We start from the raw sequence: 27,961 nt of genomic DNA on the forward strand, positions 1-27,961 counted from the left end.
TGTTTTAAATGCTATCCTACTATTATAAGGCATTGATTGAGTGGCATCTTTCTGGGGGTGTCTGAATAATACTAGGATTAACTAGTGACTCGAGAACAAATTGGTAATTATAAGACATTTAAGCTAATAAATCGCAGTTGTAGCTACACATCCAGCACCATCATGGGGGGGAGAGATGATGCGGAAGGATACGCAGTGACGTTTCCAACTGGAGGCTCCTCCGCAGCGCTGTGAGGTGAACACAGAGGAGAGAGATAGGGAGGAAGCAGAGGCTGAACACTCAGTCCTTCACTCGGCAGCATCATGGCACCTATCGGATTAAAGGCGGTGGTCGGCGAAAGTAAGAATTATTTCTTTAGTATTTTTTTCCTAATGTGTTGAGATGTGGCGCTGAGCTGTGCGCACAATTGCGGTTTGTGCGTGTCTCCAGGATGCGGATGTGTCAGCTAGTACATCTGGGTGGTGGTGGTGATGATGAAGATGAAGGTTGTGCTCTTGGTGTTCCATTGTATTTTATTGTAAACCACAGCCGTGCAGTGTGTGAGCTGATAACCAGTGGAGGCTGGTTTTATGTCACTGCAGTGAGGATGCGCATTTGTATTTCAAGCAGAGTAGACCTGAACATGGCTTTAACTGTGATTAGGCCACTGCTGAACGTAGGCATCTTGAACAAGAAGCATGCAGAAAGCCTGGAAGATAATGTAGCACACAAACGCCCTTTTTAAGCCCCAATCAGCGGTAATTTCAGGAATAATGTGCGCTGCGCTGGAGCTGCAACATAAACCGTGGTTCTGCCCGAATAGTGTTGTGTGATATACTGTAGACACTTCAGATGGCTAATTATAGCCAATAATGAAATGACTGCAGATTAACACACTCAATCCGTGGGATTCCCTAATATCAGCAGTGCCTCACCAATATGATTAAGCATGAATCGGCTGCGTAAAACACCCTTTCTGAGCTGAATCGCTCCTGAGCTGAGCCAACCTGCTGACAGCTCCGCTGCACATTAATGGCGGATTGTATCTAAGACGAGAAAGTTGCATTTAAAACGCCACATACGCAAGAAATTCCGCATTATCTGTACATGCGTGCCTGTCCAGAAACGCTCAGTGAGTGTCCTTTACTGGCGCTGCGCCACCGATCAAACCCAGCCTGTGTAATCCTGCATCATCAAGACACTCGACTGTCCAGCGATGATTTTTTTCACTTAGACTCATTTATTTAGGCTGATGCTCCAGCAGCCGCCTGATGCAGGCCTGAACATGGAGGCGCTCCTCTATTCTCCTCATCAGGGTCAGCTGGGTGCAAGTGGTCGTGGTAATGTCAGACAGGCCTGCTCAGTGAAGGAAAGGAGAAAGGAGAGCTCTTCATTGTAAATGTTATATCTCATACAACCCTAATGTCTTCTGTCATTTCATCACTGGCACGTTCACTTCTTTTTAACGTGCCCCATGGTGCAGGATTTCATATTTTTTGTCGATTTTTTTAATACAGGATCACGATTCTCTACATAATTTCCATATACCCAATGAGTACTAATGTCTTGCTTTTTGGAAGTAAGATGCCAAATCTTGAAATGTCCTACGTTGATCAGGATCAGTGATGCATTACATTAATCATGTGTCCTGCTGCAAATTCTTAGGCCCCCACCCCCAACCCATACACAGATACACATCCACCTCCTCTGTCCTAGAGAGCTCCAGTCTTTTTCTGCTGTGATATAATAGAGGGTGAAAAGGTTCGTGCTTTGGCTGGGAATCAGGCCTCCCACGTGGAGTAAGAAGTGAGCCTGCAGAACAAAATCCAAAAATGTGTATTCAATGTAATTCGTTAAGTACAATATAATATTTACAGTATAACAGATATAATGAAATACAGTTGTAATTGATGGTTTGTGAAAACGGTACAGTTAAGTTGGGCTGGGGGGATATGGATGGACAATTAATATAATACCATGCTATCTATACAAATAGTTTCCCATTAATAGACACAGTATTTGGAATACAGGTTATTTTATTGTAATGATATTCCATTGATAATACTGAATCACTGTCTAGCCCTGTTGTAGAGTTAGAATATCTTTAATAGGTGATTAGGGAATATGGTTTGGCCTAGTGTCCCGATGCACAATGATAAATACGCTCTAGGTATTGACAGATAAACCCCTTAAAATTAAATATTGACATTTTTCAGAAATAAACGTTTCCTCCCATATATTATACAAAAATAAATATAGCATATTTTACATGTAATCTAAGTTGATGTAGTTATCTTATTTTGCCCGATCAATGTGTACATTTCAAAAAGCATTGTATTCAATGTCCGCATATACCAATGGGCCATATGTCCATATCAATAACATCAGGCTTAATAACATGTTAACACCACTACAGAAAATACTTTGTGTTCTCTGCAGTTAGGTGGAACACATATTTGCGTAAATCAGTTTGGGCCAAAATGCCAAATATGAACAAATATTGGAATTTTACAACACAATTCCAATATTGTGCATCCCTTATAGTGACATATATCATGGTTGAGGTGAGAATTGGAATTCATGAGTCCAAATCTGCATTTTAATGACTTGAATCACTGGTACTTGCTATGTTATACGCCTACATTTCTTAAGACTGATTTTTATACAAAATGTATTTTCTGTGCACCTACAACATTACACAATACATCCACCACATGCCAACAATTCCTACATGTTCTACATTATGTCATTGTTTAGACTTAAAATTGGCAATTACATAACCTAGTTTTGTAAAACTAAAGGCAGCCACATGCAGGCTCTCTGTGTCGAGTGAACTGTCTTTTCTAGAACACCATAAACACTCCTGAATGTTTCCCAGTAGGTAAAGGCAGGCAACACCTGCGTTCTGTTTGGCTGAGGTGAAGCTGGGATGGGATTGGTGGAGGTGGGGGGGCCGAGAGGGAGGGCGGCACCATCATGGGTACGCTCTGCAGTGCATGTAGCAGCCAGGATGAAGGAGGGGGGATGGGCAGCAGCCGAGCTTCACCGTCCCCTTCCAGGACTGTATACTGTATGAGCATCAGTCCCAGAGAGCTACAGAAGGAGAGAAAAGCTATATATTTATAGAAAACAACTTATTAAAATAAGCCGTATGTTCTTAACATTCAGGAGGCAAACCCTTTACATGTAATGCTTATATGCTGATGTGCTGGATTTCATTAGTTTGTCCAGGTTTTCATGTTATTCTTTCCATAACTTGAATTTCTCACGAGGCCTTTTGTGAAATTGTTATGTTGACCCAGACAGGGAACAACCTGACATTGCAATAACATGGTCTCCTTTTCATTGAACGCACCTTTTTCTTATTTTTCTCCTTGTGGCGTTACATTACATTTGATTTATCTAACGTTATTATCCAAAGCGACATTCAATAAGTGCGTTCAACCGTGAAGATACAAACTCAAAAAAGCATGAATCTTGCTAGTGCATTAGCTTTCAAAAAAAGTACTAGAGCATTGGCTTCAAATAAGACAAACTGTGAAAGTGATATGTATATGTTTATTGGCCAAGATGCAGTAGAAACAATTGGGTTTACATTTTATTTATCAGTGGTTATCCAAAAAATGAAAGACATGTCCCTGCAACACTCAAACTGATATCGATGTTACTGTCTGTGAAATGTGTGGTCGGGCTAAACTGTTAGCATGTGTGAGGCTTGTTTTGTTTGCCAAAGTGTGATTTTATTCCAATGCCATGATTATAAACTATAACCATATGTCATATATCATGGTAATATTCATAGTGTAACAGGAATGACATTAGGATACTACCAATTTGTGCTGTTGTACAGTAGGAAGTGATGCGAGGCCTGTGCAGATGCCTATCGATTTGTACTGGTCATTGAATTTGAGTATTTCTTATAGTCTTGTCTCGTTGCTTTAGACTTTAGGATATTTAAGTTTTTGTCGCAGGGAATGACTCAAGGAAACCAATACCACTGTCATGACAATGCAAAAATTACAGAGTGAGAATAAGGGAATGGTTAGCCTAGCTGAGCATTTAGACTTTTAGCATGAGGTAGAAATCTACCCTGGTTCTGTCCAGTGTTCAATTTCTTGGTGAACAAAATCCAGGCGCAGTGACTATGCAGCTTCCAGAGTCTCGACATCGCAGTGAGGTGATGAGGTTTGTTCCTGTGGGGAGAACAAAATAAAATGTTGTAACTGATTGTATCGGCCGGGTAACCAGCTCTAGCCGGGTAGGGCGCAGATAGATTAGCTCCAAAATAACGTAGCCCCTAAAATCATAATTTTGTCTGTTTTTTTAAATGTAATTGAATGTACAAAACAAACAAGATTCATCGTTTTTTATCATATAATTAATCCATGCTAAACTTGTTTTACTACATCCTAATTCTAGCTACTTCACATACTGTACGTGCGTGAGACTGCTGTTGATTGATTGATTTCACTTTTGAAAAGGAAACAAATACTTGTATTTCCAGTAGAGCTGACAAATAGTTGACTCAACGGTTAGTTGAAAGAAAACTATTTTCAATTAAATAATTAATCAATGAATAGTCTCAAAATAATTTCTCATGCAAAAATACTATTTTCAGCTAATCAAATATGGAGATGTCCTGCTTTCTCAGTTTTATTAACTTATTAAACTGTATATCTTTGGACTGACAAAAAAAGCTTTTACATTTGTCTTGTTTGAGCTTTTATTGACCACAATGAATTGATTAATGATCTCCAATAAAGAGATAGTTCAACATTTAGGGAATAGGGCTGCAAATAAGGATTTTTGTAATTATCTGGTGGAATGTGATGAGTGGGTTGCTCAGTCATTTGGAAGTATCTGGAAGCAGGCGGGTGTGATTTATTCTTCCCTGCATGAGGCTTTTTAGGAAGAGAAGGAATGAGGACGGAGAAGGACACATGCATGCATTTTGTTGCACACACACACACACACACACACACACACAGCTTTCATCTGACCTTGGAAGCATCCCTGAACCAGAGCATCACACACAACTGCGTTCAGTCTCTGACGCAGTGCCTGCACCCCCCGGCCTCCTTTAAACACACACACACACACACACACACACACACACACACACACACACACACACACACACACACACACAAATACACATGCCTCCTGCATATACCGAGATAAATCCAATGCCGAAATGTCATGTCGCCGTGGTGACAAAGCATGAATGCCTGGCTGAAAGAGAGCTCTTTAAATTCAGGGTTACAGTGTCTCACAATCTTTATGAATTCCCCGTCTCTTTCACTGAGACAGAGTGCTGTGTCAGAGCGGGCAGACATCCCCCTCCTCCCACTCTCCTCAGCAGCACCTGACTGCTCTCTCCATCCTTCTTTTCAAAACAGACTCACACATACATTGGGGACAAATGTAACCCCCATTACACAAATATATTCTTATAGAAGATCGGTGCAGTGTGAAAGCCAAGTAGCACCAGCCAAGATGCTCTTGTCCTCCAGCAACAACAACAACATCGACAAAGCATTGCTTGATAGGGATGATTTAACCAGTTGTTTTTTTAACTGTTAAAGGATTTCATATGCAAAATGATATTGGTTTGGGCTTTAATGTTGTACATTAGCCAGTACAGCTGATCTGCAGAGCGCTCACAGCTTCAGACAGACCTCAGGCCAGGTTTTGCAGCCTGCAGCATCACAGTGCGTCACTCTCTTTCCCACAGTCTATTACACTGACTGCCATTTTCAGCACCTGTGGTTTCTGTGAGTTTCTTTACCAGCTCCACTTTAATGCAAACCACTCCATTTGCTGTCTTTAGTCTCCCTCAATCAGGCTAATAATAAAAGCAGTAGTGAAATGGGATCCGTGGAGTTTTTGTCAGCATCACATTTCCTTATCGTGTACACACTTGAGAAGAAGCATCAAGAATCGCATGCTCAGCATACAACGGCATTACAGGCAACCCAATGAAACAAACTTCTACCTTGATTATAATCAAGTATTTTTTTGGATATTTTATTTAACAGAAAGACCCAAACTCCGCTAAAATGTATGAATTCTTTAATTGCATATCAATCTGATAGTTTCCTGCATCCACATGCTCTTTTATTTTTGTGATGGAGTTGTAAAACATTTTGCTAGTTGATTACTTTGATAAAAGAATGACTCTGTAACCATTTCATATGTAATCCATCTTCCAAGTCACAGTTAGATGGCAGTTGGAGCATCTGAAGCTCCCATAATGTGTTGTATTTCCAATCAAAAGGGATATTTTGGGTATAATTAAGAAAGCGAATTGATGTAATCGTTCAGGGATTTGATTTGATTGCTCATAATGTTCGTGCTGTAGTGAGTGTGCAGTCTCTGGAGAATCACAGTGATTTGGAGCTGAAGACTAATGCTAGCCTCTAGCCACACTGTCCTCACATGCATAGACAGATCAGCAGTTAGAGGACAAAGACAAATGGATTAAATTACACATGTCATGTAGTGTTTAGAATCAACTGTGAAATAATCCTAAAGCTGTACTGAATATTTTGAAGCTTTAATGCTGCATAAGCAACTTGTATTGATTAATACGGGGGGCTTGTGGCGCAGTGGATAGAGCCTTGGTGTTGGGATCAGGGGGTTCAAACCCCACTGCAGTCAGCATGTCGTTGTGTCCCTAGGCAAGACACTTCACCCCAAATTGCTCCTGTGGGGATTGCCCACAGTATTGAGTATGTAAGTCGCTTTGGATAAAAGCGTCTAACAAGTAACATGTAATGTAATGTAATGTAATTAATAGGGTACCTATAATTCTAAATGTACTCTCATAAAGTGTATTTGAGGCAACATGGCCAGAACATCCAGATTATTGTGCATTAACAAATGAATGCCTTTACAGGAAACATCTCAGCAGTAGGGCTGCACAATATGAGACACAAATGCCATAAGATCCTTGAATATTGTGATAACAGTATTATATGTTAACAGATATTATTGGGGTTTTTTAGGTAACGGAATTATTTTCAACATAACATCTAGCTACTCACCAAGTTAATATCTGTTGCTTTGAGATGTTAATAGCGTGTCGTGTGCTCATATGGCCGTCTTATTTGGCCTTTGCATAAGCTCATATTTCAGGCTATTGAGGTAGGCTTTTGTAAACATATTAGATTATAGATTATTGCATTTTCTCCGCTCCCTCCCATCACCCAGGTCATGAGAAAGGTCCACACATTAATCCATTTCTATTTCATATTTGTTTTATCTGTGTGACCTGCTCCTCTCGTGTGTGATGGATGGATGTTGGGGCTGTAGAGGCTCTGAACTCCTGATCCTCTGCTGATTTTCTCACAACCAAATGGTGCTGGTTAGTGAGTTATGTAGCAGCAGGCCTGTCTGACCTGGCTAAGAAATAAATATATCAGAGTAGGTCTTGCTTTTAACATTTGTTATGTTAAGCGTTCTTTTACATCTATTTTATATATTTATTATTCATTTAATTTGATATCAATCTTCAAGATGAACTGAACTGCAGGGAAGTGATTTTATTTCACAAATGAAATTAATGTTTTCTCTTTAAACTATTAAATGTGTTGGTTTAAAACTATAAAATTAATGAACAACTCAAAGTTATGTCTTTATAACATAATAATATTATATGTTTTCGCTCAACAACTGTCATATAACCTGAATGTATTATACAACCAGCAAACTATTGTCATCTATTATTATGTATAGTTGGCAGCAATTGGTATTGATTTTTTAAAATTATTTAATGAAACTACTTATCATTTCAGCTCAATTTCAATCACACTATGAACTCCAACAAAGCCCAATATAGAACATAATGGTCTCCATGAGGAAATACCACTTTTATTTGCCTCCATTCTGTCTTTTACAGAATGTTCTACTGTATATCCCGATAAAACCTGATCATGCAACATCACTGTTACATTACATTACATTACATGTTACTTGTTAGACGCTTTTATCCAAAGCGTCTTACATACATTCAATACTGTGGGCAATCCCCACAGGAGCAATTTGGGGTGAAGTGTCTTGCCCAGGGACACAACGACATGCTGACTGCAGTGGGGTTTGAACCCCCTGATCCCAACACCAAGGCTCTATCCACTGCGCCACACGCCCCCCGTATTAATCAATACAAGTTGCTTATGCAGCATTAAAGCTTCAAAATATTCAGTACAGCTTTAGGATTATTTCACAGTTGATTCTAAACACTACATGACATGTGTAATTTAAACTTTTATAAGGCCTAGTATAGGCTCAATGTTTTTCTTTTTTCATTTCTTAGCTTTTTTCATTTGAGACCCTACAAGTGTCTGAACTAAAGACTGGTGAGGGGCGGGTTGATGTTGTATTTAAGTGCGAGCCCTACCGAAGTGTCTGCCTGTCTCTTTAGATCAGCCGTGTCAGAGTCTCTCGGGAACGATGATGATGATGATGATGCTGTGAAGCTGAGATCCAGAGAGAAAATGGGTCATGTTCTCAAAGGTGAAAGTCCCTGCAGGGGGAGAACCACGAGGCAGAGGGAGAAGCTGTCTGTGCCTGACTACTGTATGATGATCAGAGTCAGGGCTGTAACACGGATCCACTCTCATATCACGACGCACATCACACCGTGTCTTATTGTTGTGGTATATTGTCATCTGGATAAGAGGCACTGAGTGTATGGACAGTTTTTCTGGTTTTATTTATTAATTTATATGTATTTGGATTTGATCTCAGGTGTATTTATGAAAATGTCCACATTTTCTTTAAATTAATTAGTTTATTTTTGCCTTTTTAAAGGATAACACAATAGGTGAATAGGTTAATAACATGTTACCTGATAGCATCATACAAATCCCACAGCTAAATACTTATATTAAACAAATTCGTATTAAATGCTTTGTTTAAATAAGCAATGAGGCATTATCTTATTAAATAATGATGTGCTAAGTTTGAGGGTCAACATTATTTCAATTTGTAGACAAATACAATTCAAAGGTTTTTAGGAAGAACTTTAGATATCTTTCCATCAATATACACATTTAAATATATATATTTTGGCCATATTTTATGAAGAGAGATTTGACCAGTGCTTTGACTAAATAATGTTTTTGCCTGTAGTGTCGGTGCCTTTGTTCTCCTGTGGGATGTTAAGTATCCTGTTAGACTGGGTGTGAGACATTATGAGGCGTCTGAGTGTGTTTGTTAATGTGTGTGTTTGTTGTGTGTATTTTGCCACTCAGCCTGTGTAGTTGACACAGCTGTTGCTCTGTGTTTCCTCAGGTCCCTTCCCTTCTGTCTGACTGTGTTATTGTACCTCTATCAGTGGTCAGAAAGGAAAAATCCACAGTGCTGTTTCCCCTGACGTGGATCTGATGCACATGGTCCATCATCAGAGTGTGCTGCTCATTATTCCATCATAATAGTTTTGTTATTTACACACTCAGTGAACGTCAATACAGGAGATAAAGGAGAGAATAGCTTTGGAAATATAGTGTCATTTTTATCCCATTCACCATTTTCATTTTAGTGATGTCTCCAGCTTGACTGTTTACAGAGGGTGCTGTATGATGAACACACTATTAATCCAGTTTAAATATATTTTATACAATTTATAGTGTGGGTTTATTTTATTTCCACAATAAATGTGCGTTTGAGACTTTAGAAAGACAAGTGTAATACCTTGAAACAAAAAGAAAGTCACTAAAAAGCACTATTTATTCTAATATACCTGATACGTTTTTATCAGAAAAGCTTTATCAGAAAAATGCTGCAGCACAGAACAAAAGGGAAACACATCAGCGGCAGCAGAGGAAAAGGGAAACCCAGTAGAGGATGTCCCACTGTTTCTCATCCTGTAGACTGGAGCTGCTGCTGGATGAAAAACGTGTCAACATTTTAGGAATAAAGGAAAGCAAGTGTACACTTTTTTTTGCTTTGAAGTGTACTTTTTAAAAATTTAACAGAGATTCCGGCAACATGCGCAGATTTGTGGTTTACTGTATGTTGCGTTGGTTTGAATCAGACTTGCTGCTTTGCTGACACAGCAGTTTACAGAACAGGAAATGGAAGATGCTGGTAACAGTCTGAAGCTGAGGGTAGGAATCTACAGACCTTTCTAAGACCCTCTGTCCCACAGGAGGTCAGATGAAGTTCCTCTGACTCACTGGTGTCCTGCCAATGTGTCTGTCGGTGTCAGTTATAATGCGAATACCGTTTTTAAAGGTTCATTTAGTCGTTTTGACAACATAAATATGAGCTACAGTATATTCACAAGAAAGGTTCAAGTCATATACTGTACGGTATGTGTCTGTCTATGTTTCCTTCCTTTACATCCTATTCTCATACAAAATAGAGACAACTCAAACACTGAACGTTGTTTTATTTTTTTGGCAGATATTGTTATTATCTCACTTCTTGGTTTTGGGCAATTTGACTATGTAGTTAATGGTAATCAGCTGTGACCTATAACTGACATTTTTCATTATAAATGTGTCTATTCTTGGCCTCTGTCAAATTGCGTAACTACCTATAAATAGTTATAGTATAAAAAACTAACTTCATGTGCCGCTGTATAGCTCAGTGCTTACTATGGCAGCCCATGTACTCAGTCGCTGCTGCGGCCTTTCCCTTCCACCTCCCTCATCTTTTATTTCTTCCATCAATGTTTTTATTCCCCTTCCCACTCATCTACTGTATCTTTCCTCTCCTCCATCTTGCTGTTAAAAGAGCCAATCAGCAGCCTGTGTCTTCACAACCTGGAATAAATGACCATTGGTTGTTAGAGGCAGCGCATCCCTGATCCTTATTTGATGTGTTTTCTGTAATCTTTTTTTGTACGAGTCCTTTTAAATCTGTTATAATCCATCAGTATTTGTGTGGCCTCAGGTTTTATCCGGGGCCTAAGGGCTTAGCAGTTAATATATTCGCAGCAATCCAACAGTAATTCACCGTAAATGGATTTATATGAACATGGCTGACAGATGGTTTGCAAAGTGATCAGGCTAATATCGGTATGGTGGCTTAAACACGACCATCGTGCCGCGACCTCACAGTGGATGAGATTATATTTGAGATCACTGAGAAACAAAGCACACACTCTGCGTTCATATATTCACTCTTCATCCAGATGATTTATTCTGCTGCTGCAGAGCTCTGGTCATTGACCTTGTTGGAGGCTATATTTGACTTTCGCATGCTGTTGTCCTCCTGGGTAGAATTGCATTATGGGATCATGAACGGTACATAATCAGGCCAGGAAAGGATAAGGTTGACTGTAGTTTTGTATTTGTCCTTGGGGTTGAATTGGTGTCAGGTGAGCTAATATAACCTACACAAAGCATTAATACTCACTTGGTAAATGTCACAGCAGTATAGTTAATTGTTAAGAAAATATCACTTGTGACCGGCTTGATCTTCAATATCAGGATACATGTATTTATTATCCTTGCAAGAATGGAAGTAGTCATCCCATACTGAGCTGCATGGGACAAAATAGTTCCCCGAATAGTGTCCTTCACATGCTTTATATACAAGAGAGGGTGTATCACAGTCACAAGATACAGGAATACTGGTTCAAAGCAGTATACAATGTTTTGTTTAGATCAGCTAAGACCCACGTAAGCAATACACATGACAGTCATATGTCTATCTCCATAGAGATTGAATCTTATGCCTAAAACAGTGTGTCCTGACGCTCTTCTAGGTAATCATACATCCGGTTATGTACACAGCTACGTCGGGCCTTCGTTATCATGTGCTACTCTGATATTGGAAGAGTACATTCAGAATTTCCCAACAGTAATCTTTACCTACACATCCTTTGTTCTGAATGGTACCGTATGTTTGTGTGTGCCCCGCTAATGTTTATAATAAAACATCTACGCTCATCACATCACTCTACCCTGATCACATGACTGATGATGTCTCTTTTCTTTTACAGAGATTATGAATGATGTCATCAAGAAGGTGAAGAAGAAGGGAGAATGGAAGGTAAGACACAGTTTGCAGATATTGCTTTATTTAAATAACACAGTTTCATTGTCAGTGACGTAATTAACTGTGGTTCAATATTTAGTCACACACTGTATTTGTATAGTAACTGTTTTATTTCCTGTTGCCAGGCACTGATTGTGGACCAGCTGAGCATGAGGATGTTGTCGTCCTGCTGCAAGATGACAGACATCATGACGGAGGGCATCACCAGTAAGAGACCACCATCACATCCTCTGCACTGTTTACATTGTTGTGTGTTTGTTTGTGTATATGTTCCTCTGTAACTGTTTCTTTTCTCTAGTTGTGGAGGACATCATGAAAAGACGAGAGCCTCTTCCCAGCCTGGAGGCCATTTACCTGATTACACCCACAGAGAAGGTACACTCTCTCCTCTCATGTTCATAGTGTATATTTAGAGGTGTGTCATGGCAGCAGGAAGCCGCCGTGTGCCCAAACACTCGCCTGTTTACTCAGCTTTATTGGTAATAACATGATGGAGTAGAGCATTGCCAAAGCAGCTTGAGGCTACAGTGTGCCTTGAATATGATCTGCAATATACGTACAACGACATACAGAATAACAAATGGTTTGCACATTGCTACATATTACACCAAAATGAAAGAAAAATTAAGCATTTGCAAACTGATAATTAGAAAATAAAGGGATAAACAGCGAGTATAATTATATGAGATGCGGTTTAACAATTTGTATGTATAGGCAATAGAAGAAAATACTTATATTTAGGATTTGACGTACCTACTGATCCAATTTATACTTAACAATGACAACAGTGCTTTGGGAAAAGTAGACCAGGGGATATTTAGGCTAAACTAGATAGTGATTAATGACTTAACAGTCCTAATTGAATAACATTTCCCCTGAAAAATACTCAAATGCAAAGACTGAAAAAACTGAATTTCGGTTGACTTTATTTTACATTTGACACAGGACTAATACTTAAAGGTGGGGTAGGTAAGTTTGAGAAACCGGCTCGAGATACACTTTTTGTTATATTCCATGGAATGCTCTTAACATCCCGATAGCAATGAATGTATAATAATAATAAGTGCTTTGACAAAAAAATAAAAAATTAATCTGTGGAAGCCGTAGTACTGTAAAAAGTACGACCAATCATTTTAGCCGGCCCGGCTAAAATAACTGGATGGCCTACCTGCCTGTCAGCCTTCCATCTGTGCACAAACTTATCTCGTGCCCTCATTGGTCATGTGCGCGTTCGTGTGTGTTGGAGGAGGGGCTCTGTAAGGAAGTGGCAGATTTGTTCCGGCTGTGTATTTTCAAATTCTAGCGCACTCGAGCTGGTTTCTCCAAAATTACCTACCCCACCTTTAACTTAAAAAAGTGCTGACAAATAAGCTCTGACATTGTATGCTGAGCAAATATTTTTAAATTTATTTATAGCTGTATATCTTTCATTTGTTAATTTAGGTAAGTGGTTTAAGTACTGCAAAGGCGTTGGCACTATAATTTCAAAGTGTTATTCAAATAAAGCATGAATGAATTGTACCCACTAATGCACCTATAGTGTATTCAACACACTTATATGAACTCTGTTGTCTCCCCTCAGTCGGTCCACACCCTCATCGCAGACTTCAAAGACCCTCACTCAGCTAAATACAAGGCAGCCCATGTTTTCTTCACTGACTGTGAGTACTGTAGATACATGAAGACTTGATCCAGCATTACTGTATGTAGTGCACTGTTTAAGTTGTAAAACATATTTGTGTTGCAGAATCTTTGATATCTAGTGTTCTGTGCTTTTTGCTTTGAACTGTTTTCTTTCTGTTATCATTAGTTCTGCTCTATGTTCAACCTGTCGTTGTTTTTTGGTAGTGCTGTTGTTCAGCTTGATGTAACTATGTCCTTCTTAGTATAATGTTTTCCTCCTGTCTTTTTGTAGGACACATGCGTACTGCTCGTCGTTGTTATAACACCTGTTTGTGTGCTCATAACATCTAGTTTCTAGTGAGCAGGCAGGACATGGTTTTAGGGTTTGTGTATTTAAACATAACAAACATACTTTCTAGCTCCTGTGCAGTGATGATAGATGAGCTTCATTGTATTAAAAGTATGGAGCTGCCTTGAAGCTACATGACCTTTTTATTTAAATGTGTATGGAGTTAGAAACGTCATTGTTATCTAGTCTGCTGTTCAGAAAAGGGTGAGGTAGAAAGGTGCAGTGCAGGTAAACATCTCAAAACTGACTTCATAGGTCAATGAAATATGTTGCAATTTTATTTTAAATATATTATTGAGACCAAGGAATTTGAATTCCTCAAGCCATACATATGCTTGCCATTATATATCATAGTTTTAATCTATTTTCCACCTCACCAGCCTGCCCTGATCCTCTCTTCAATGAGCTGACAAAGAGCCGTGCTTCCAAAACCATCAAGACTCTGACGGAGATCAACATCGCCTTCTTGCCCTACGAGTCTCAGGTAAATATCCAGCTATGCCTCACAGTGCTGTTAGAGAACACAGTTTCAAAAGGATATCCCAAACATATTTGAAAACACAAGTATGCATACCAATTGCTTAATAAATCCTACACAAAGATGGCTTATTGCACCCTGGATTGTTATATCTTTTTGCCATTATTCTCCAATCGTTTTTCCTCTGAGCAAGGAATGAATAAAAGATGGTTTACTGTAATTCTTTGTTAGTGATTAAGTGAACACAAGAGATGGAGAGATGCAGAGATAGAAAGCCCAAGTTGGAGCATTGAGAGATCGATTAGGACTGGTGGAAGGAGAGAGAGAGAGAGAAAGGACACAGCCGGGAGTAGTAACAGGGAGGGTAATGGTTGTTAGAGGATGGATGAAAAGAGACGGAGAGAGTAGATGAAAACACAGATACACACTCAGATGGTCACTTAATGCCACTGACTCAGCAGTCACACTATATACTGCCAGACTGTTCCAGAAGGACTCACATTGCCTCTCCTCCCTCTGCCTGCTTCTCCATCCTTGCTATATTTCCAAATTCCTGCCTACGTCATTTTTCTCCTCCTCCCCCTCCCTACGGGTTTTTTTTATGTACCACCATTCCTCCATCCTTGCCTTTGCACGTAGCTTGCATTCAGCTCTCTGCTCTCCATCAAGAGATATATTATATTTGTATTTATTATTACCCTTCTTCCTTTTTTCTAAATGTACACCCCTCTACACCCCTCTCTCCTCCTGTCCATCATCCACCCCTCACTCTCTGAAGATGCTGCTATGCCCACAATGCTTTGCTTCCCTCCTGTCTACTCTCATTAATTCAGAGTCAGTGGTTTTCTGCTCCAGGCATAGTGCTGCCTCATAGCCCCGCCCACACACTGATGCTCTCACGCCATTGGATGAGTAAGGATCCACACAGCAGGCTGTAGCCAATGGGAGCTGAGCTAACATAGAGACTGCAGGAGTGAGGTCATGTGACTGAAGACAGATGGGGTGGGAGGAGGGAGTGGTAGTGAGTGATGCAGGAGAGGAGAGGAAAGGAAAGGAAATGAACAAATGACATAGAGAGTAGAAAAGGTGAGAAGATGAGAAGACGCAGAAAGACAAAGAGAGGCGAGAGGAACAATGAAATGACAACAAGAGAAGAGAGGATATTAGATAATAAGAGGGAAGTGAGAAGGATAAATAAGAAAGCAAGGACATTAAAGGTGAAAGGAATAGAGGAGAGGAAATGTCAGGATAGGAGAGGAAAGAAACGGTGAGAAAAAGATAATGAAAAAGGAGAAGAGACACAAGCGGGAGTTAAGGTGAAAAGGATAAACAACAACAAAAAGAGAGAACAGAAAATAAGATTTTATGTAACGCTGCTATGTTTGATATTATCACACTTCCAGCTTGTCTACAAGGTTACATGTAAAAAACTGTGTTTCCACAATGAGTGACCCGCTGTAGTTCCCAATCTCCATGATAGTCTTTTGTCATGATCAAATCAGCTTTCACATCATAAATACTTCCTGAAATCTGTTCCTGACCAACATGGTGCACAGTACACCAAAACAGAAAAATGTAAAATAATCTCAAATCAATTAAAAAGGGAAGCAGTAGTCTAAGTTACGTCCATGTTTATGTGTGCAGGTGTACTCTCTGGACAATGCAGACGCCTTCCACAGTTTCTACAGCCCCCATAAGACCCAGCTGAAGAACCCGGTGATGGAGAGGCTGGCGGAGCAGCTAGCCACGCTCTGCGCCACCCTGAAGGAGTACCCTGCCGTCAGATACCGAGGGTGAGCAGCAGGGGGCGCTGTGTAGAGGCAGCTGTGGGTACAGGAAGCGCTCAAAAACGAAAGACGTCCTTTTAGTGGTTGGAAAGATAGCTCATTTTGACAGATAACATAACGTTTACATGATGTGCTACAGTGAGGATATCAGCCTGTATTTAAAAAGTTGCGATCAGTGCATTTTTTTAAAACTGAGACTACATTTTAAAACCTCACTCAAAAGTAAGGAATTATTACCATGTATCACCTTTACGGAAGTGAGTTAAGGGGACTTTTTAAGCTGGTTTTGAGGACTTTTTAGTCTCCTCAATGTCCTTTGGAGAAATAGAGGGGTATCCTGTCTGTCTATCACTTAAATGCTGACCATCCCTCTATCTATGTGTCCTCCTGTCAGAGAGTACAAGGACAATGCCACCCTGGCCCAGCTGGTTCAGGACAAACTGGACGCCTACAAGGCTGATGACCCCACCATGGGAGAGGTGAGCTAAGAGGAATTCATTTGTTACCCCGTTCTACTTAAATACAGTCACTTCAATGCTTAATGATTATCATATTGTTGTTGCAAAAATATGTATCCTGGAAGTCACACAGTTATCACTCCTTTCATCCCTGTATGGTTTTGTCTGTGTCTGTATAGGGTCCAGATAAGGCCCGCTCACAGCTGATCATCCTGGACCGAGCGTTCGACCCCGTCTCTCCAGTCCTGCATGAGCTCACCTTCCAGGCCATGGGCTACGACCTGCTGCCCATCGAGAACGACGTCTACAAGTATGAAACTATTACTATACATCGCAAATGGCATACATTTTGGCAAGGGTCTGAGTTTATTCACCACCTCATCTTCTTTAAAAAGTATATCATAAACTGTGAAGCCAAAATACAGACAGTCTTGCCACAACAGCAGTGGCATTAATGACATTAAAAGGATTACAATATTGAAAATGAATATGTAGTAGTTATGTTTAGGAATAATAGTATCATCTTATGACATGTACTGTAGAGGACATTGTTTTCCTCTAAGGACATGATAGCAGGATGGACAATGGTTAAGGTACAGGTTAAAGCTGCAGTAAGCAGAATCTATAAAATATGAATATCTGCTTCAATCACACATTTAAATGATATATTCTAAATGAGTGTCTCTATTTCTTCAGATATGAGACCAGTGGCATTGGAGACTCTCGTGAGAAAGAGGTTCTGCTGCATGAAGACGATGACCTGTGGGTGAGCCTGAGACACAAACACATAGCTGAGGTGTCCCAGTAAGTACTTTTACTCCTACTGTATAGTATATATATATTCCTCATACTCTTTAAAGCTTTGGATACACACTTACACAATCTAACATCCTTTTTTGTCATCAGGGAAGTGACTCGCCAGCTGAAGGACTTTTCAGCCAGCAAGAGGATGAACACTGGGGAGAAGGTAAAGTTGATACTGAACATACAGTATAGCCAACATATTGGTAGCAAAGTGTTAATAGCATGTTTGATAACTTCTGGGATTGTTCTTTGCAAAGTAGTGAAGATGTCAAAATCTCCAGTCAAATGTCAAGTATAAAGAACAACTTTATTTAAATGCCAATGCTTTTTGACCTGTGTGGTTTGTGGTAGCTGCTATTTGTCTATTTAACAATATCTTGTGCTGAATTCTCAATCTTTTGTTTTTGTTTCAACAGACCACAATGAGGGATCTGTCCCAGATGCTGAAGAAGATGCCTCAGTACCAGAAGGAGCTCAGCAAGGTGTGTGTGTGTGTGCATGCATGTGTTGTGTGTTTATAAGAGTGTGTGTGAAAGTGATTCTGACCCTGTGTGTTTTATGTTTTCAGTACTCCACCCATCTGCAGCTGGCTGAGGACTGCATGAAGCATTACCAGGGAACAGTGGACAAGCTGTGCCGTGTGGAACAGGTGAGAGGACAGAAAGAGAAAACACTTGAAGGAGAGAGTATTCCTAAAGGAGAATATTGTGATAGGCGTGCACAAGTATAAATAATGCAACTATTTCTGTAATCCTAATTGATATAAAATAAAATGCTTTTACAATCCCTAGACATGTGTATCTGAGGGTTTTAAGTGAGAAACATGAAGTGATACCTGGGTTCTGTGTTGCAGGATCTGGCTATGGGCACAGACGCTGAAGGAGAGAAGATCAAAGACCCCATGAGGGCCATCGTGCCCATCCTGCTCGATGCCAACGTCACCACGTACGACAAGATCCGCATCATCCTGCTCTACATTTTCCTCAAAAATGGTAAGAAGTGGCTACAGGCGACATTATGAATCAATTCTTAAGTTTATAAAACTCTGCTCTGCTATCTGTCCAAGTAAAAGCCATTACTTACTGAGTGTTTCTGTGCATTGACATAGACATACATAGACATGATGAAGTGTAAAGAAATGCTCAGACTACAGGAATATTAACCTGGTTATTCACTAAGACTAGACTTCTCATTTAAACTTCTCCTATATATATATATGTATTATATATATAATAGGTATACAGGTCACAAAAAGTATAGAGTGTACATTTTAAGTTTGAATGACATTGTTATTTTTGCACTCGAGTTACAAAACATGAATTCCCTTTCATCGAGTTGAGCATATTAAATGTAAACATACCGTCTTCTCAGTTATAAGGTCTGACCTGTGTGTGTGTGTGTGTGTGTGTGTGTGTGTGTGTGTGTGTGTGTGTGTGTGTGTGTGTGTGGTGTGTGTGTGTGTGTGTGTGTGTGTGTGTGTGTGTGTGTGTGTGTGTGTGTGTGTGTGTGTGTGTGTGTGTGTGTGTGTGTGTGTGTGTGTGTGTGTGTGTGTGTGTGTGTGTGTGTGTGTGTGTGTGTGTGTGTGTGTGTTCAGGCATCACGGAGGAGAACCTGAACAAGCTGATCCAGCATGCTCAGATCCCCCCTGAGGACAGCGAGATCATCACCAACATGGCTCACCTGGGCGTCCCCATCGTCACAGATGTAAGACCCTCCCTGGCCATCTTCTCTTCTGCTTGTCAGTCTCCCATTGTCTACTGTCCACCAAATATTATACTTTGTCTGACAGCTTTTTTTACAAGTGACTTTTCAGATTATATTAGTTTGTCTGTTGAATCAGAATTAAGATGTTTCTTATAAACTGAAGGATTATGGTGTTTTTTAAGGATTACAATTGTCACAACTGTTCCAAAACACCTTGTATATAATAGTAAAACACTTACAGGAAGTATTTTACTACACCATTAAAACTATTACTTTATTACTATTCATTCATTTTGCTGATATAACTCTATTATTTTACTCAAAAAAGGTTTTATATGCAGGACTTTTACTTGTAGGGTTTTATTTTCACGGTGTGGAATAGTACTTTTCCTGCATTAAGGAAATACTTGTATTTATTCTGTCCTTCACATCCTTGTCTTGTTTCCCTCATTAGTCCACCCTCCGCCGAGGAAAGAAGCTGGACAGGAAGGAGCGTGTGAGCGAGCAGACCTATCAGCTGTCCCGCTGGACCCCACTGGTCAAGGACATCATGGAGGTTTGTTTCAAGGACCAGAATCACTATTTTAATGTTTTATTTGTTTAGATAGAAGGCAACGTCCCTTTCAACAGCTATATTGTATGTTTTTCTGCATCTGCAATGTGTATTTTTTTTAAAGCAAATCTTAACTAAGGGTCGCACAAAAACACACTATTAATCTGAGCAGAATGATCTGTTTACAGTTGACATGCATCCACAACAACCTTAGCCAAACATCGGTTCTCCCAGCCTGGTTGTTATCAACTATATTTAGCCCCTTATTTGTGCCAAGCCAATTCTCCAATGGTCGTCCATGATGGAGCTAAACATGGTTGCTAAGAGACCTGGCACAACTGTAACAGCCCTTATTGAAGTGTGTGTGTGTGAGTGTGTGTGTGTGTGAGTGTGTGAGTGTTCAAGGTGGACTATTGCTGATACAGATCTGTTTCGTCTTTTTATCCCCCTGCAGGATGCTATTGAAGATAAGCTGGACACCAAGCACTACCCCTACATCTCCACCCGCTCTTCTGCCTCCTTCAGCACCACTGCTGTCAGGTACACACACACACACGCACACGCACGCACACGCACACACACACACACACACACACACACACACACACACACACACACACACACACACACACACACACACACACACACACACAGACAGAAATGGATGTAGATCAATAGTGAATTGTATTGGATCACTGTGCAATGATAGAAGGCATGACAACAACTTTTTTTGTTGGATGATTTAAAAAATAAAAAAGTACTCTTATATGACAACATACTTTATTTAGAAAACGTCAATAGAAAGAAAATAATAATTTGGTACAGCCCTAATGAAATATGAAACTCTTGAAATAGAAATATCACCCATGGAAACTCAAACCCCAAAATGTGAGCAAGCCGACATTAGTACAAGTCGTCGATACTTCCCTCTGTGGGTTGCATGCAAGAGTGTGTGTGTGTATGAGGGGGAGGGATGAGCCCTGCTGATCCTTACACTGCAGTGTGTGTGGAAGTTGCTGGTGTGTATTGATTGTGAATCAAATCCTCTCCTGTTACAAACCGATCCTCCACATTAGCTGTCCCTCCCCCACAGACGGAAACACACCCAGCAATGAGGATGATATGTATCCATAACATTGAATGCCTTAACAGCTGTATTGTACTTAATACCATCATGATGTTATGTCCATAGATGAGACAAGCTTTACAACTTGAATAACAGCTCCTTGTTTTTCTCTCTGCTCTGACAGTGCTCGGTACGGACACTGGCACAAGAACAAGACTCCTGGAGAGTACCGCACCGGGCCTCGTGTCATGGTCTTCATCATCGGGGGCGCCTCCTTCAGCGAGATGCGCTGTGCCTATGAGGTCACACAGGCCAATGGGAAGTGGGAGGCCGTCATTGGTGAGTGGAGCAGCAGTAGGCGCTGCTGAGTGCAGAGATCTTTCAGAGATACATCTATGACAAGCTTAAAGAGTAACTTGACACACCCTGAAAATCTAGTTTTGCTGACCTCTAGTGGTTTAACTTTGTAGCTTGATGCAGTGATGTGGTGTTTATCATTACAACCTTGGTGTTAAGTAGTACATAGTGGATGTGTATCTAAGTTCAAAATGTTGTATAGAAAGTATGGAAGCTGCATCCTAGCAATCAGGTCTTACAAGGGACACAGAAGGTCAAAGCTTCTCAACGTGGAGACAGCTAACAATATAAGGATGGAGGGGAAGAGAAATGTGCAGGAGACCACAGGAAGTGAGGTGAACAGACATTGAAACCCTGATGGGGAAGTCTAAGTCCAGTGCATTGAGAGAAAGATAAAGCTCTTTACTACCAGGGATGTCACAATTCTAGAAATGTGGTTGTTGATACTAATACCAGGAAAAACTAACAAAAAACAGTACAACCCATGTAATACGTGTACGTACGTGCATGTGTACGTGCCATCATTTATTATGTTTGCATACTGCTTTTTATATAATATATAGTACATTTTTAATTGCTGTAAAAAAAAGAATATTTTGTCGGTGTTTGGTTCAAAAATCTTACTTGCTAAGTGAGTTATATACAAACATGCGTAAAGAAATCCTTTCGTCCAAAAGGAGTCTCAAGAAACATCTCCATTAGTCCCAAAAAACTATTGTTTTTTAAAAAAAATTAACCCACAATGACAAATCAGTCATTGTGCCCACAACACAGATCAGGAGAAAGGAAAATCCAGATCATGACTCATGACAGTCAAGCAGTTTAGGTCAAGTTCATGGAAGGTCTAGCTGTTACAACCTACCTATTGTGTGCAGTCTGTTATGTTAAAAAGCCCTTCATGTAGTCTGTGTGATAAATGGGAAATGTCTTGTTAGTTTCTGTTGTGCTCTGCTTCAGCTGTTGTCTTTAAAAACAACTGTTGTCTTTAAATTGCAGCGCCGCCATGTCTTTTTCTGTGTCTGTTGTTTTCTTTACTGTGCAACATGGCGATCGTATGTATTTGTGTGAACTGTCGGTGGACGAGTGTGTCTCTCTGTGTGTGTGTGTGTGTGTGTGTGTGGGTGTGTGTGTATATGTGTGTGCGTACGACAGTTTTTTGTAACCCTTTTTTGTTTTCGGAGCGAGTGGGGGAGGGGGCGTGGCATGTGCTGAGAGACGAGTGGTGAAGCCGCCTCTGTTCCTCCACAGGTTCCACCCACATGCTCACCCCCACCAAATTCTTAAAGGACCTCCAGCACCCCGACTTCCGAGAGTCCACTAGGGTGTCCTTTGAGGAAGCAGAAACACCAGCCGAGTGAGGCAGAGACAGATTGGGAGGGAGGGAGAGAGAAATCACACTGAAAAAAGTAAAGGCAGCCGCACAAAGAAGCCCTTTCTGAACCTTCGCAGCACAAGGGCTTCCTCCCTGTTCTTCTTCTTTGAACACTCAGTACTGTTTTATGTAACTCCACCCTCCTCCCCCGTGACCCTCAGGGATGGGCACCCACCGACCTTTCCCCACTACATGGGCCGCTCCATCATAGTTTAGTCCCTTTATACTGAGAGTTGGCCAATCACAGTGAGACTCCCTCTCTTCAATCAGGTGTAGCCTGTCTGTTGTCAGGAAGGCTGGAAGGCTGAATCCAAATCGTCAACCACTCCAAATCTAAAAGTTAGCAAGAGGGCGAGTCTGGAATGTGGCGTTATATATTTTTGATTAGCACAAAAGTCTAATTTCCACTGCATTTTTTGCTTGACTCAACTCAACTCAACTCAACTCAACTCTTGGCACCAGGTATTTTCTTTTATATGTTTTCCTCTGCAGAAAGCATTCCTTTATTGTAGGCACGATTCTACAACTGTTTTGACATCACCTTCTACAGCACACACACAGATACAGAGATGCAACAAATGCCTGCAGGGCCCTTCTTTTCAGGGGCATGTGTTCTGACAGACTTGACATGAAGATGGCGATCACGTCACAGTACGTGTGACGGAGGACCGTGCAGGCCCTCAAGCCCACATTTGGATTCAGCCCAATCAAAGTCTGTGGTGTAGAGCGGCCATGTCTGAGGGCGTCGTGACCCCATCCCTGCTGCCTCCTCCCATCATCTCAGCTGGGTGGATTAAATCGCCCTTCGACCACCACCCAAAGGCCCTTTGAGCCTTAGGAACACTCACTCCAGATTTAATCTACCCCCGAGATCCATCTTTATCCGTTTTTACTGTCTGATTATTTTTCGAAATATCCCTTCGCAAAGTCAATCACTTTGTTTTGTTCCTGGTTTTTCCACATCCAGACAGCTCTTTGACTTAATGTAGGATTTCAAAGAAGGATCCTCTCCTTTATCCCTTGTGTATTTGATTTCCTTTGACTCCCAGTCGCCTGACTCCGCCCACGTCACTCTCTCTCAGTCCCCATCACATGCTCACATGACTCATGGCTCCTCTGCAGAGGGACACTAAATATTAGCAAAATATCTCCTTTATCATGGTTATACTTTCAGGGCGCTGACACTCAGGGCAATTTTGGGGGCAACAAAGCAGAGAAAGGAAGCTGCCAGGGAACAATCATTTCAGAAGTGTTCAGTGCAGTTGCCCAAAAGTGTTCCCTTTGTGTCAGCGCCTGTCATATGCCTCTCTGCTGACAGAGTCTGAGGATGTAGCAATGTTCCACCTGATATGCTTTAGCAACCAATTCAAAAGAAAAGATGCCGCAAATGTCCAACAGCTGCAACCAAACCCCCCCCCCCTTAATGTAGGAAACTGAATTGCATCACCTGCTAACAGACTTTACTCTACTAGTTTCCAGCTACATTTAATCATCATTTTTGAGAAATCCTTCTGACAAACAAACACATGGGGGCACTCAAAACATAACCTCCTTGGCTCAGGTAACAGATTATACTTTTGTCCATGACCCCCCCCCATTGCCTGTTTTTATAGATTATTAAACTCTAAACACACATCCACCCACTAAAGACTGTGGTACCTGGGCATCCATCTCATTCCTGACTAATCTGCTAAAGCGATATCGTAACAAACCCACGTTTGGTTTTCTCAGTAAGCAGCTCTCACCATCAGCAGTATGGCTGCCCCCCCCCCCCACCATACTGCTGCATTCAACACTTCCTGAGCAAAATGGCCATCACCTACTAAAACAACTCCTTGTTTTTGATATGCTATTTTGGTACAATAATGTAATGTAGTGGCGTAGGAGGTGTTGTGTTTCTGGGGCAAAAAAAGGCCCACGAAGCTGTGTGTTTGGGGAACAGCAGAGAAGCAGGCGAGGCCCGTCTGACAGTAACCTCTGTGGCCCACACCAAACCCCCCCCATGGCCCCGCATCACCATAACGAACCAACTCGAGATGGGCTTGCCTCTTTCTCTTCTGTTTTTCCCTCGACTACCTCCACTTCCTGTTCTGACCCCTCACAGGGTCCGGCCTAGTTTGCCTGTTTTTCAGGTAAATCAAACCAAACTGGAGGAAACACGCAGCTTTGCAACAGAAACAAACCAATGTAGGCCAATGTACTGTTACAATGTTGGACAGGTGTGAGGAGTAAATCAAATGCTTTGTTTGCCTTTTTTTTTAACAAGGAATTAAGATGACAGTTATCAAAGGAATTGGTCAATCTGTCAATGATTCGACACATTGGACAAAACGTTTGCTTTACTCCAGTTCAGCACCTTTCAAGTGTCACAATGTCTGAAATGTGTCTTCAGCTGTCACAGCAGGTCATCTATGTGTTGCTAGGGTTACTGAGTTTCATTCATAAATATGGAGATCATAGACCTCTGGTTTGGGATTTCATGACATGTAGAGGAGATCTGCTTTCGTCTTTCTTGATACATTTTCTTTGCTTTTGGTAGAATAATTGTTCAGCTGTCTGCATGCTCTTCAATGAAGACAGTCATCTGCACCTGATTGGCTGTGTGTAGACACAGGTCTGCTGTGGCAGGATGCTACAAACCCACCTGCCAGTTTTAGTTCAGCTTCATGACAGTGGTGTGGCGCCGTCACTGATCTGTGTGCTTCCATCTCCTTCAGCTGAATGACATCTAACAACCATAATAGATGTTTACCAATAATAATCTAGATTAAAACGTTTTAAATGTAACAGGATGTAAGGATACAAAGATGATTAGAGATACAACATCATTTCAGTCTGCTCACAGAAGATAGCATATATAATATAATGCCTCTTGTTTTGGGGTTTTCTCACTTTCAGAAAATACTGACAAGTTTTTAGTCTAAAAAACAATTGGAAGAGTCAAAAGCTCAGCTGTAAGATACATGTAGTGGAATAAAGATTACAAAAATATTCCTGTCAAAAGAAGTGCGGGAAAGAAATACAATCCATTTAGAAATACTCAAAGTAAATTGTAAAAGTATTCAGTTATCTCTGAATAAGTTTCCAACCTCTTAAACCATTTGAACCTGCTGGCTAATTGATTATGATTTATAACCGCGCTTCTGTTTTTAGTTTGAACATTGTGTGCTTTCATTACCAGTAAGCATTCATAGCAAGAGCTGAAAACACATTTTGTTTCTGTTTCTTCCAACACGTGCAGATCTAACTCTCTGTTTGTGTGTGTGTGTGTTTGTGTGTGTGTCTCCAGGATCGACCAACATCTTCACCCCCACCAGCCTGCTGGAGCAGCTCAAGGCCATGAACAAACCAGACGAGGAAGTTGCAAGCTAAGATCCTCCAATCACACCTCTCTCCTCTTTCTCTTAACCCCGCCCCCTTCTTACCTCTGTACCCTTTCCCTGAAAACTACATTAACTGTGTATGCATCCTGCTTGAGAAGAATAAAAAGACATCTGAGATGATAAAAAAATATATGTTGTATCAAAGAATAAAATAGTTGCAAGTATTCAAAGTTTTACAATGGATGCAACCAAATGAACTTATTTAAAAAAAGGTTTAAATATCAGAACAGAAGGCCATTTAAAACTGAAAGTACCAAAATGTAATATTGTATGCTACAAACCTGTGCACAAGGTCGACATGTTCTCTTTGCTTTGGGTTTCCTCCCCTGTGAGTTTTATCGGAAGCTTGTTGAGGAGGGATGAGCAGTTTGAGAGGTCGTTGTTGTAAAATATATCATATCAGTCAACATGCAATATAAATATATTCGTCAGAGAGGAATCCCCCCCACCCCCCCCCCGCTCATTTGAGATGTTCGTATTCAGTAGCATGCTTGGACTTGTGTGGACTGTTATGTGTTTGTATCCAATGTGGATGTTCTGGGAGCCGCAGAGTTAGCACTTAGCTTTTTCCTAAGATGTTGAGCTTGAATACTTCACTGAAAACATGTGTTTTGAGTATCTAAAAATACACACTTCGAAATGTATGGGTATCCAGTACTTGGCGTTCCATCCGTAAACTCAGTTGGCAGTTTAAAGGTTAAACTATAGCAATGTAAATGTATTGCAATATATCCAGATGTGTCAGTAAGGGTCAGTATGCAACAGCTCCACAAGCTGCAGCCCACAAAATGACCTTTAAGCCGTTACTGCTCTAATATATGTATATATATATATATGTATGTGGGATTTAAATATATTATATCTTAGCTGAAGTTTATGCAATTAGCACTAGCAAGCACAGTAACCACAGTTTGTTTTTCATGCTATTTTCACTTAATCGTCCAAATCAATGTCCTTGACGTTTTCCCTGCAATCAGCAGTCGCCATTGTAGATTAATATAGAAATAAGTGCACAAATCACTGAATATATTCATTCTAGCCAAGGAAATCACAATCTAACCCCTCCTGGCGCTGCAACATAGCTTGTAATATATATCTGGACACATTTTAGCGCTGTACATAAGGAAGAGGTGCGATACTCAAAACATAGACTTTCTTTAAAGTATTCCTTTTAAAGCGTTTGGTTTAGAAGACGTCGGATAGAGAGAGCTCTGTAAAAAGCCCGAACCCCCCCTCCTCCGGCTGCCGAGACTGTAAAGTATTTACTTGCCACAACCTTTTTCCTTTCTCCGAAAAATTCACGTTTTAATGTCAAAGGCCGATGCTTGCAGATATTTAAAGAATAATCTTAAAAAGGGCCAGTTGTATTTCAGTATTGTATCCTGTCAGATTAAGTCTTTTCATTGGTTAGTGATGTTTCATTGGGCCGAGCACGGAGTAGTGTTGTGCACGTGCCATACGTTGCTGTTTTAGCGTCTCACTGTTGACTGGTGATATTCCTAACTGTGAAGTAGTGATACCTTTTCCTTTAAAAAAACGTCGATGTGAAGCCGCCGTGTTTGTGATGTTTTAGCTGTAGCTGTTAGTGGTTCAAAAAGAAGCTATTTTTTCCTCCGGTGCGATGTAAAACCCTCCAATGGTGAATGGCTTTGCAAAAGAAATCCCTTAAATCACTTTTCTTTCCTCCCTCCCCTCTTTCCTGGCCAAACAAGTTGTATATTGCACTATTATGCGTTTTCTGTGATGCAAACGCTTGACTTCGTGTTCATTTATTTTCTATCATTTGCTGTTGTATAGGATTTACTCTGTCAAATCAATTGATTTATATCAAATTATTTATCAGAGAAAAAATAATAGTGATGCATTAGTCTGTTCTAAAACTGTTTAACTTATTGGGATTGTATGTTTGCGAGTGTTGAAGCACAAACAATACTTCCATGTGTACCTAATATGTACTAAGGCTGTCTAATAAATTGGCTTCCATTACATTGAAGACTCTAGTTTTTATTCTTGAAAAGGCAAAACAGCAAAACCGAAT

At 40.6% G+C, this 27,961-nt stretch overlaps 1 protein-coding gene across 2 annotated transcripts; it reads left to right on the forward strand.

Moving 5' to 3' along the window:
- The first annotated feature begins 192 nt into the window (after positions 1 to 192).
- On the forward strand, positions 193 to 27,916 carry stxbp1a (syntaxin binding protein 1a). Of its 2 annotated transcripts, XM_034126065.1 has the most exons (20): positions 193 to 340; positions 11,934 to 11,983; positions 12,115 to 12,196; positions 12,288 to 12,364; positions 13,572 to 13,650; positions 14,342 to 14,445; positions 16,084 to 16,232; positions 16,621 to 16,705; positions 16,864 to 16,994; positions 17,381 to 17,488; positions 17,591 to 17,651; positions 17,905 to 17,970; positions 18,057 to 18,137; positions 18,342 to 18,480; positions 19,083 to 19,192; positions 19,647 to 19,748; positions 20,200 to 20,285; positions 20,996 to 21,150; positions 22,417 to 22,574; positions 25,830 to 27,916. In XM_034126065.1, the coding sequence occupies exons 1-19, from the start codon at positions 304 to 306 to the stop codon at positions 22,524 to 22,526; spliced, it is 1,812 nt and encodes a 603-aa protein (XP_033981956.1). In that variant the 5' UTR covers positions 193 to 303; the 3' UTR covers positions 22,527 to 22,574; positions 25,830 to 27,916. The 2 variants fall into 2 exon arrangements, with proteins under 2 accessions (XP_033981956.1, XP_033981957.1); XM_034126066.1 differs by lacking the exon at positions 22,417 to 22,574.
- Positions 27,917 to 27,961: the final 45 nt, after the last annotated feature.

Source organism: Trematomus bernacchii, unplaced genomic scaffold, assembly GCF_902827165.1.
Source record: "Trematomus bernacchii unplaced genomic scaffold, fTreBer1.1, whole genome shotgun sequence".
In the NCBI taxonomy this organism is placed as follows: Eukaryota; Metazoa; Chordata; class Actinopteri; order Perciformes; family Nototheniidae; genus Trematomus; species Trematomus bernacchii.

Bases quoted from the DNA above. Each gene is read 5' to 3' on its own strand.
- stxbp1a (XM_034126065.1), top strand. From the start codon at position 304: ATGGCACCTATCGGATTAAAGGCGGTGGTCGGCGAAA. The intron at 17,489-17,590 runs GTAAGTACTTTT...TTTTGTCATCAG, and splicing joins CACATAGCTGAGGTGTCCCA to GGAAGTGACTCGCCAGCTGA. The intron at 17,652-17,904 runs GTAAAGTTGATA...TTGTTTCAACAG, and splicing joins GGATGAACACTGGGGAGAAG to ACCACAATGAGGGATCTGTC.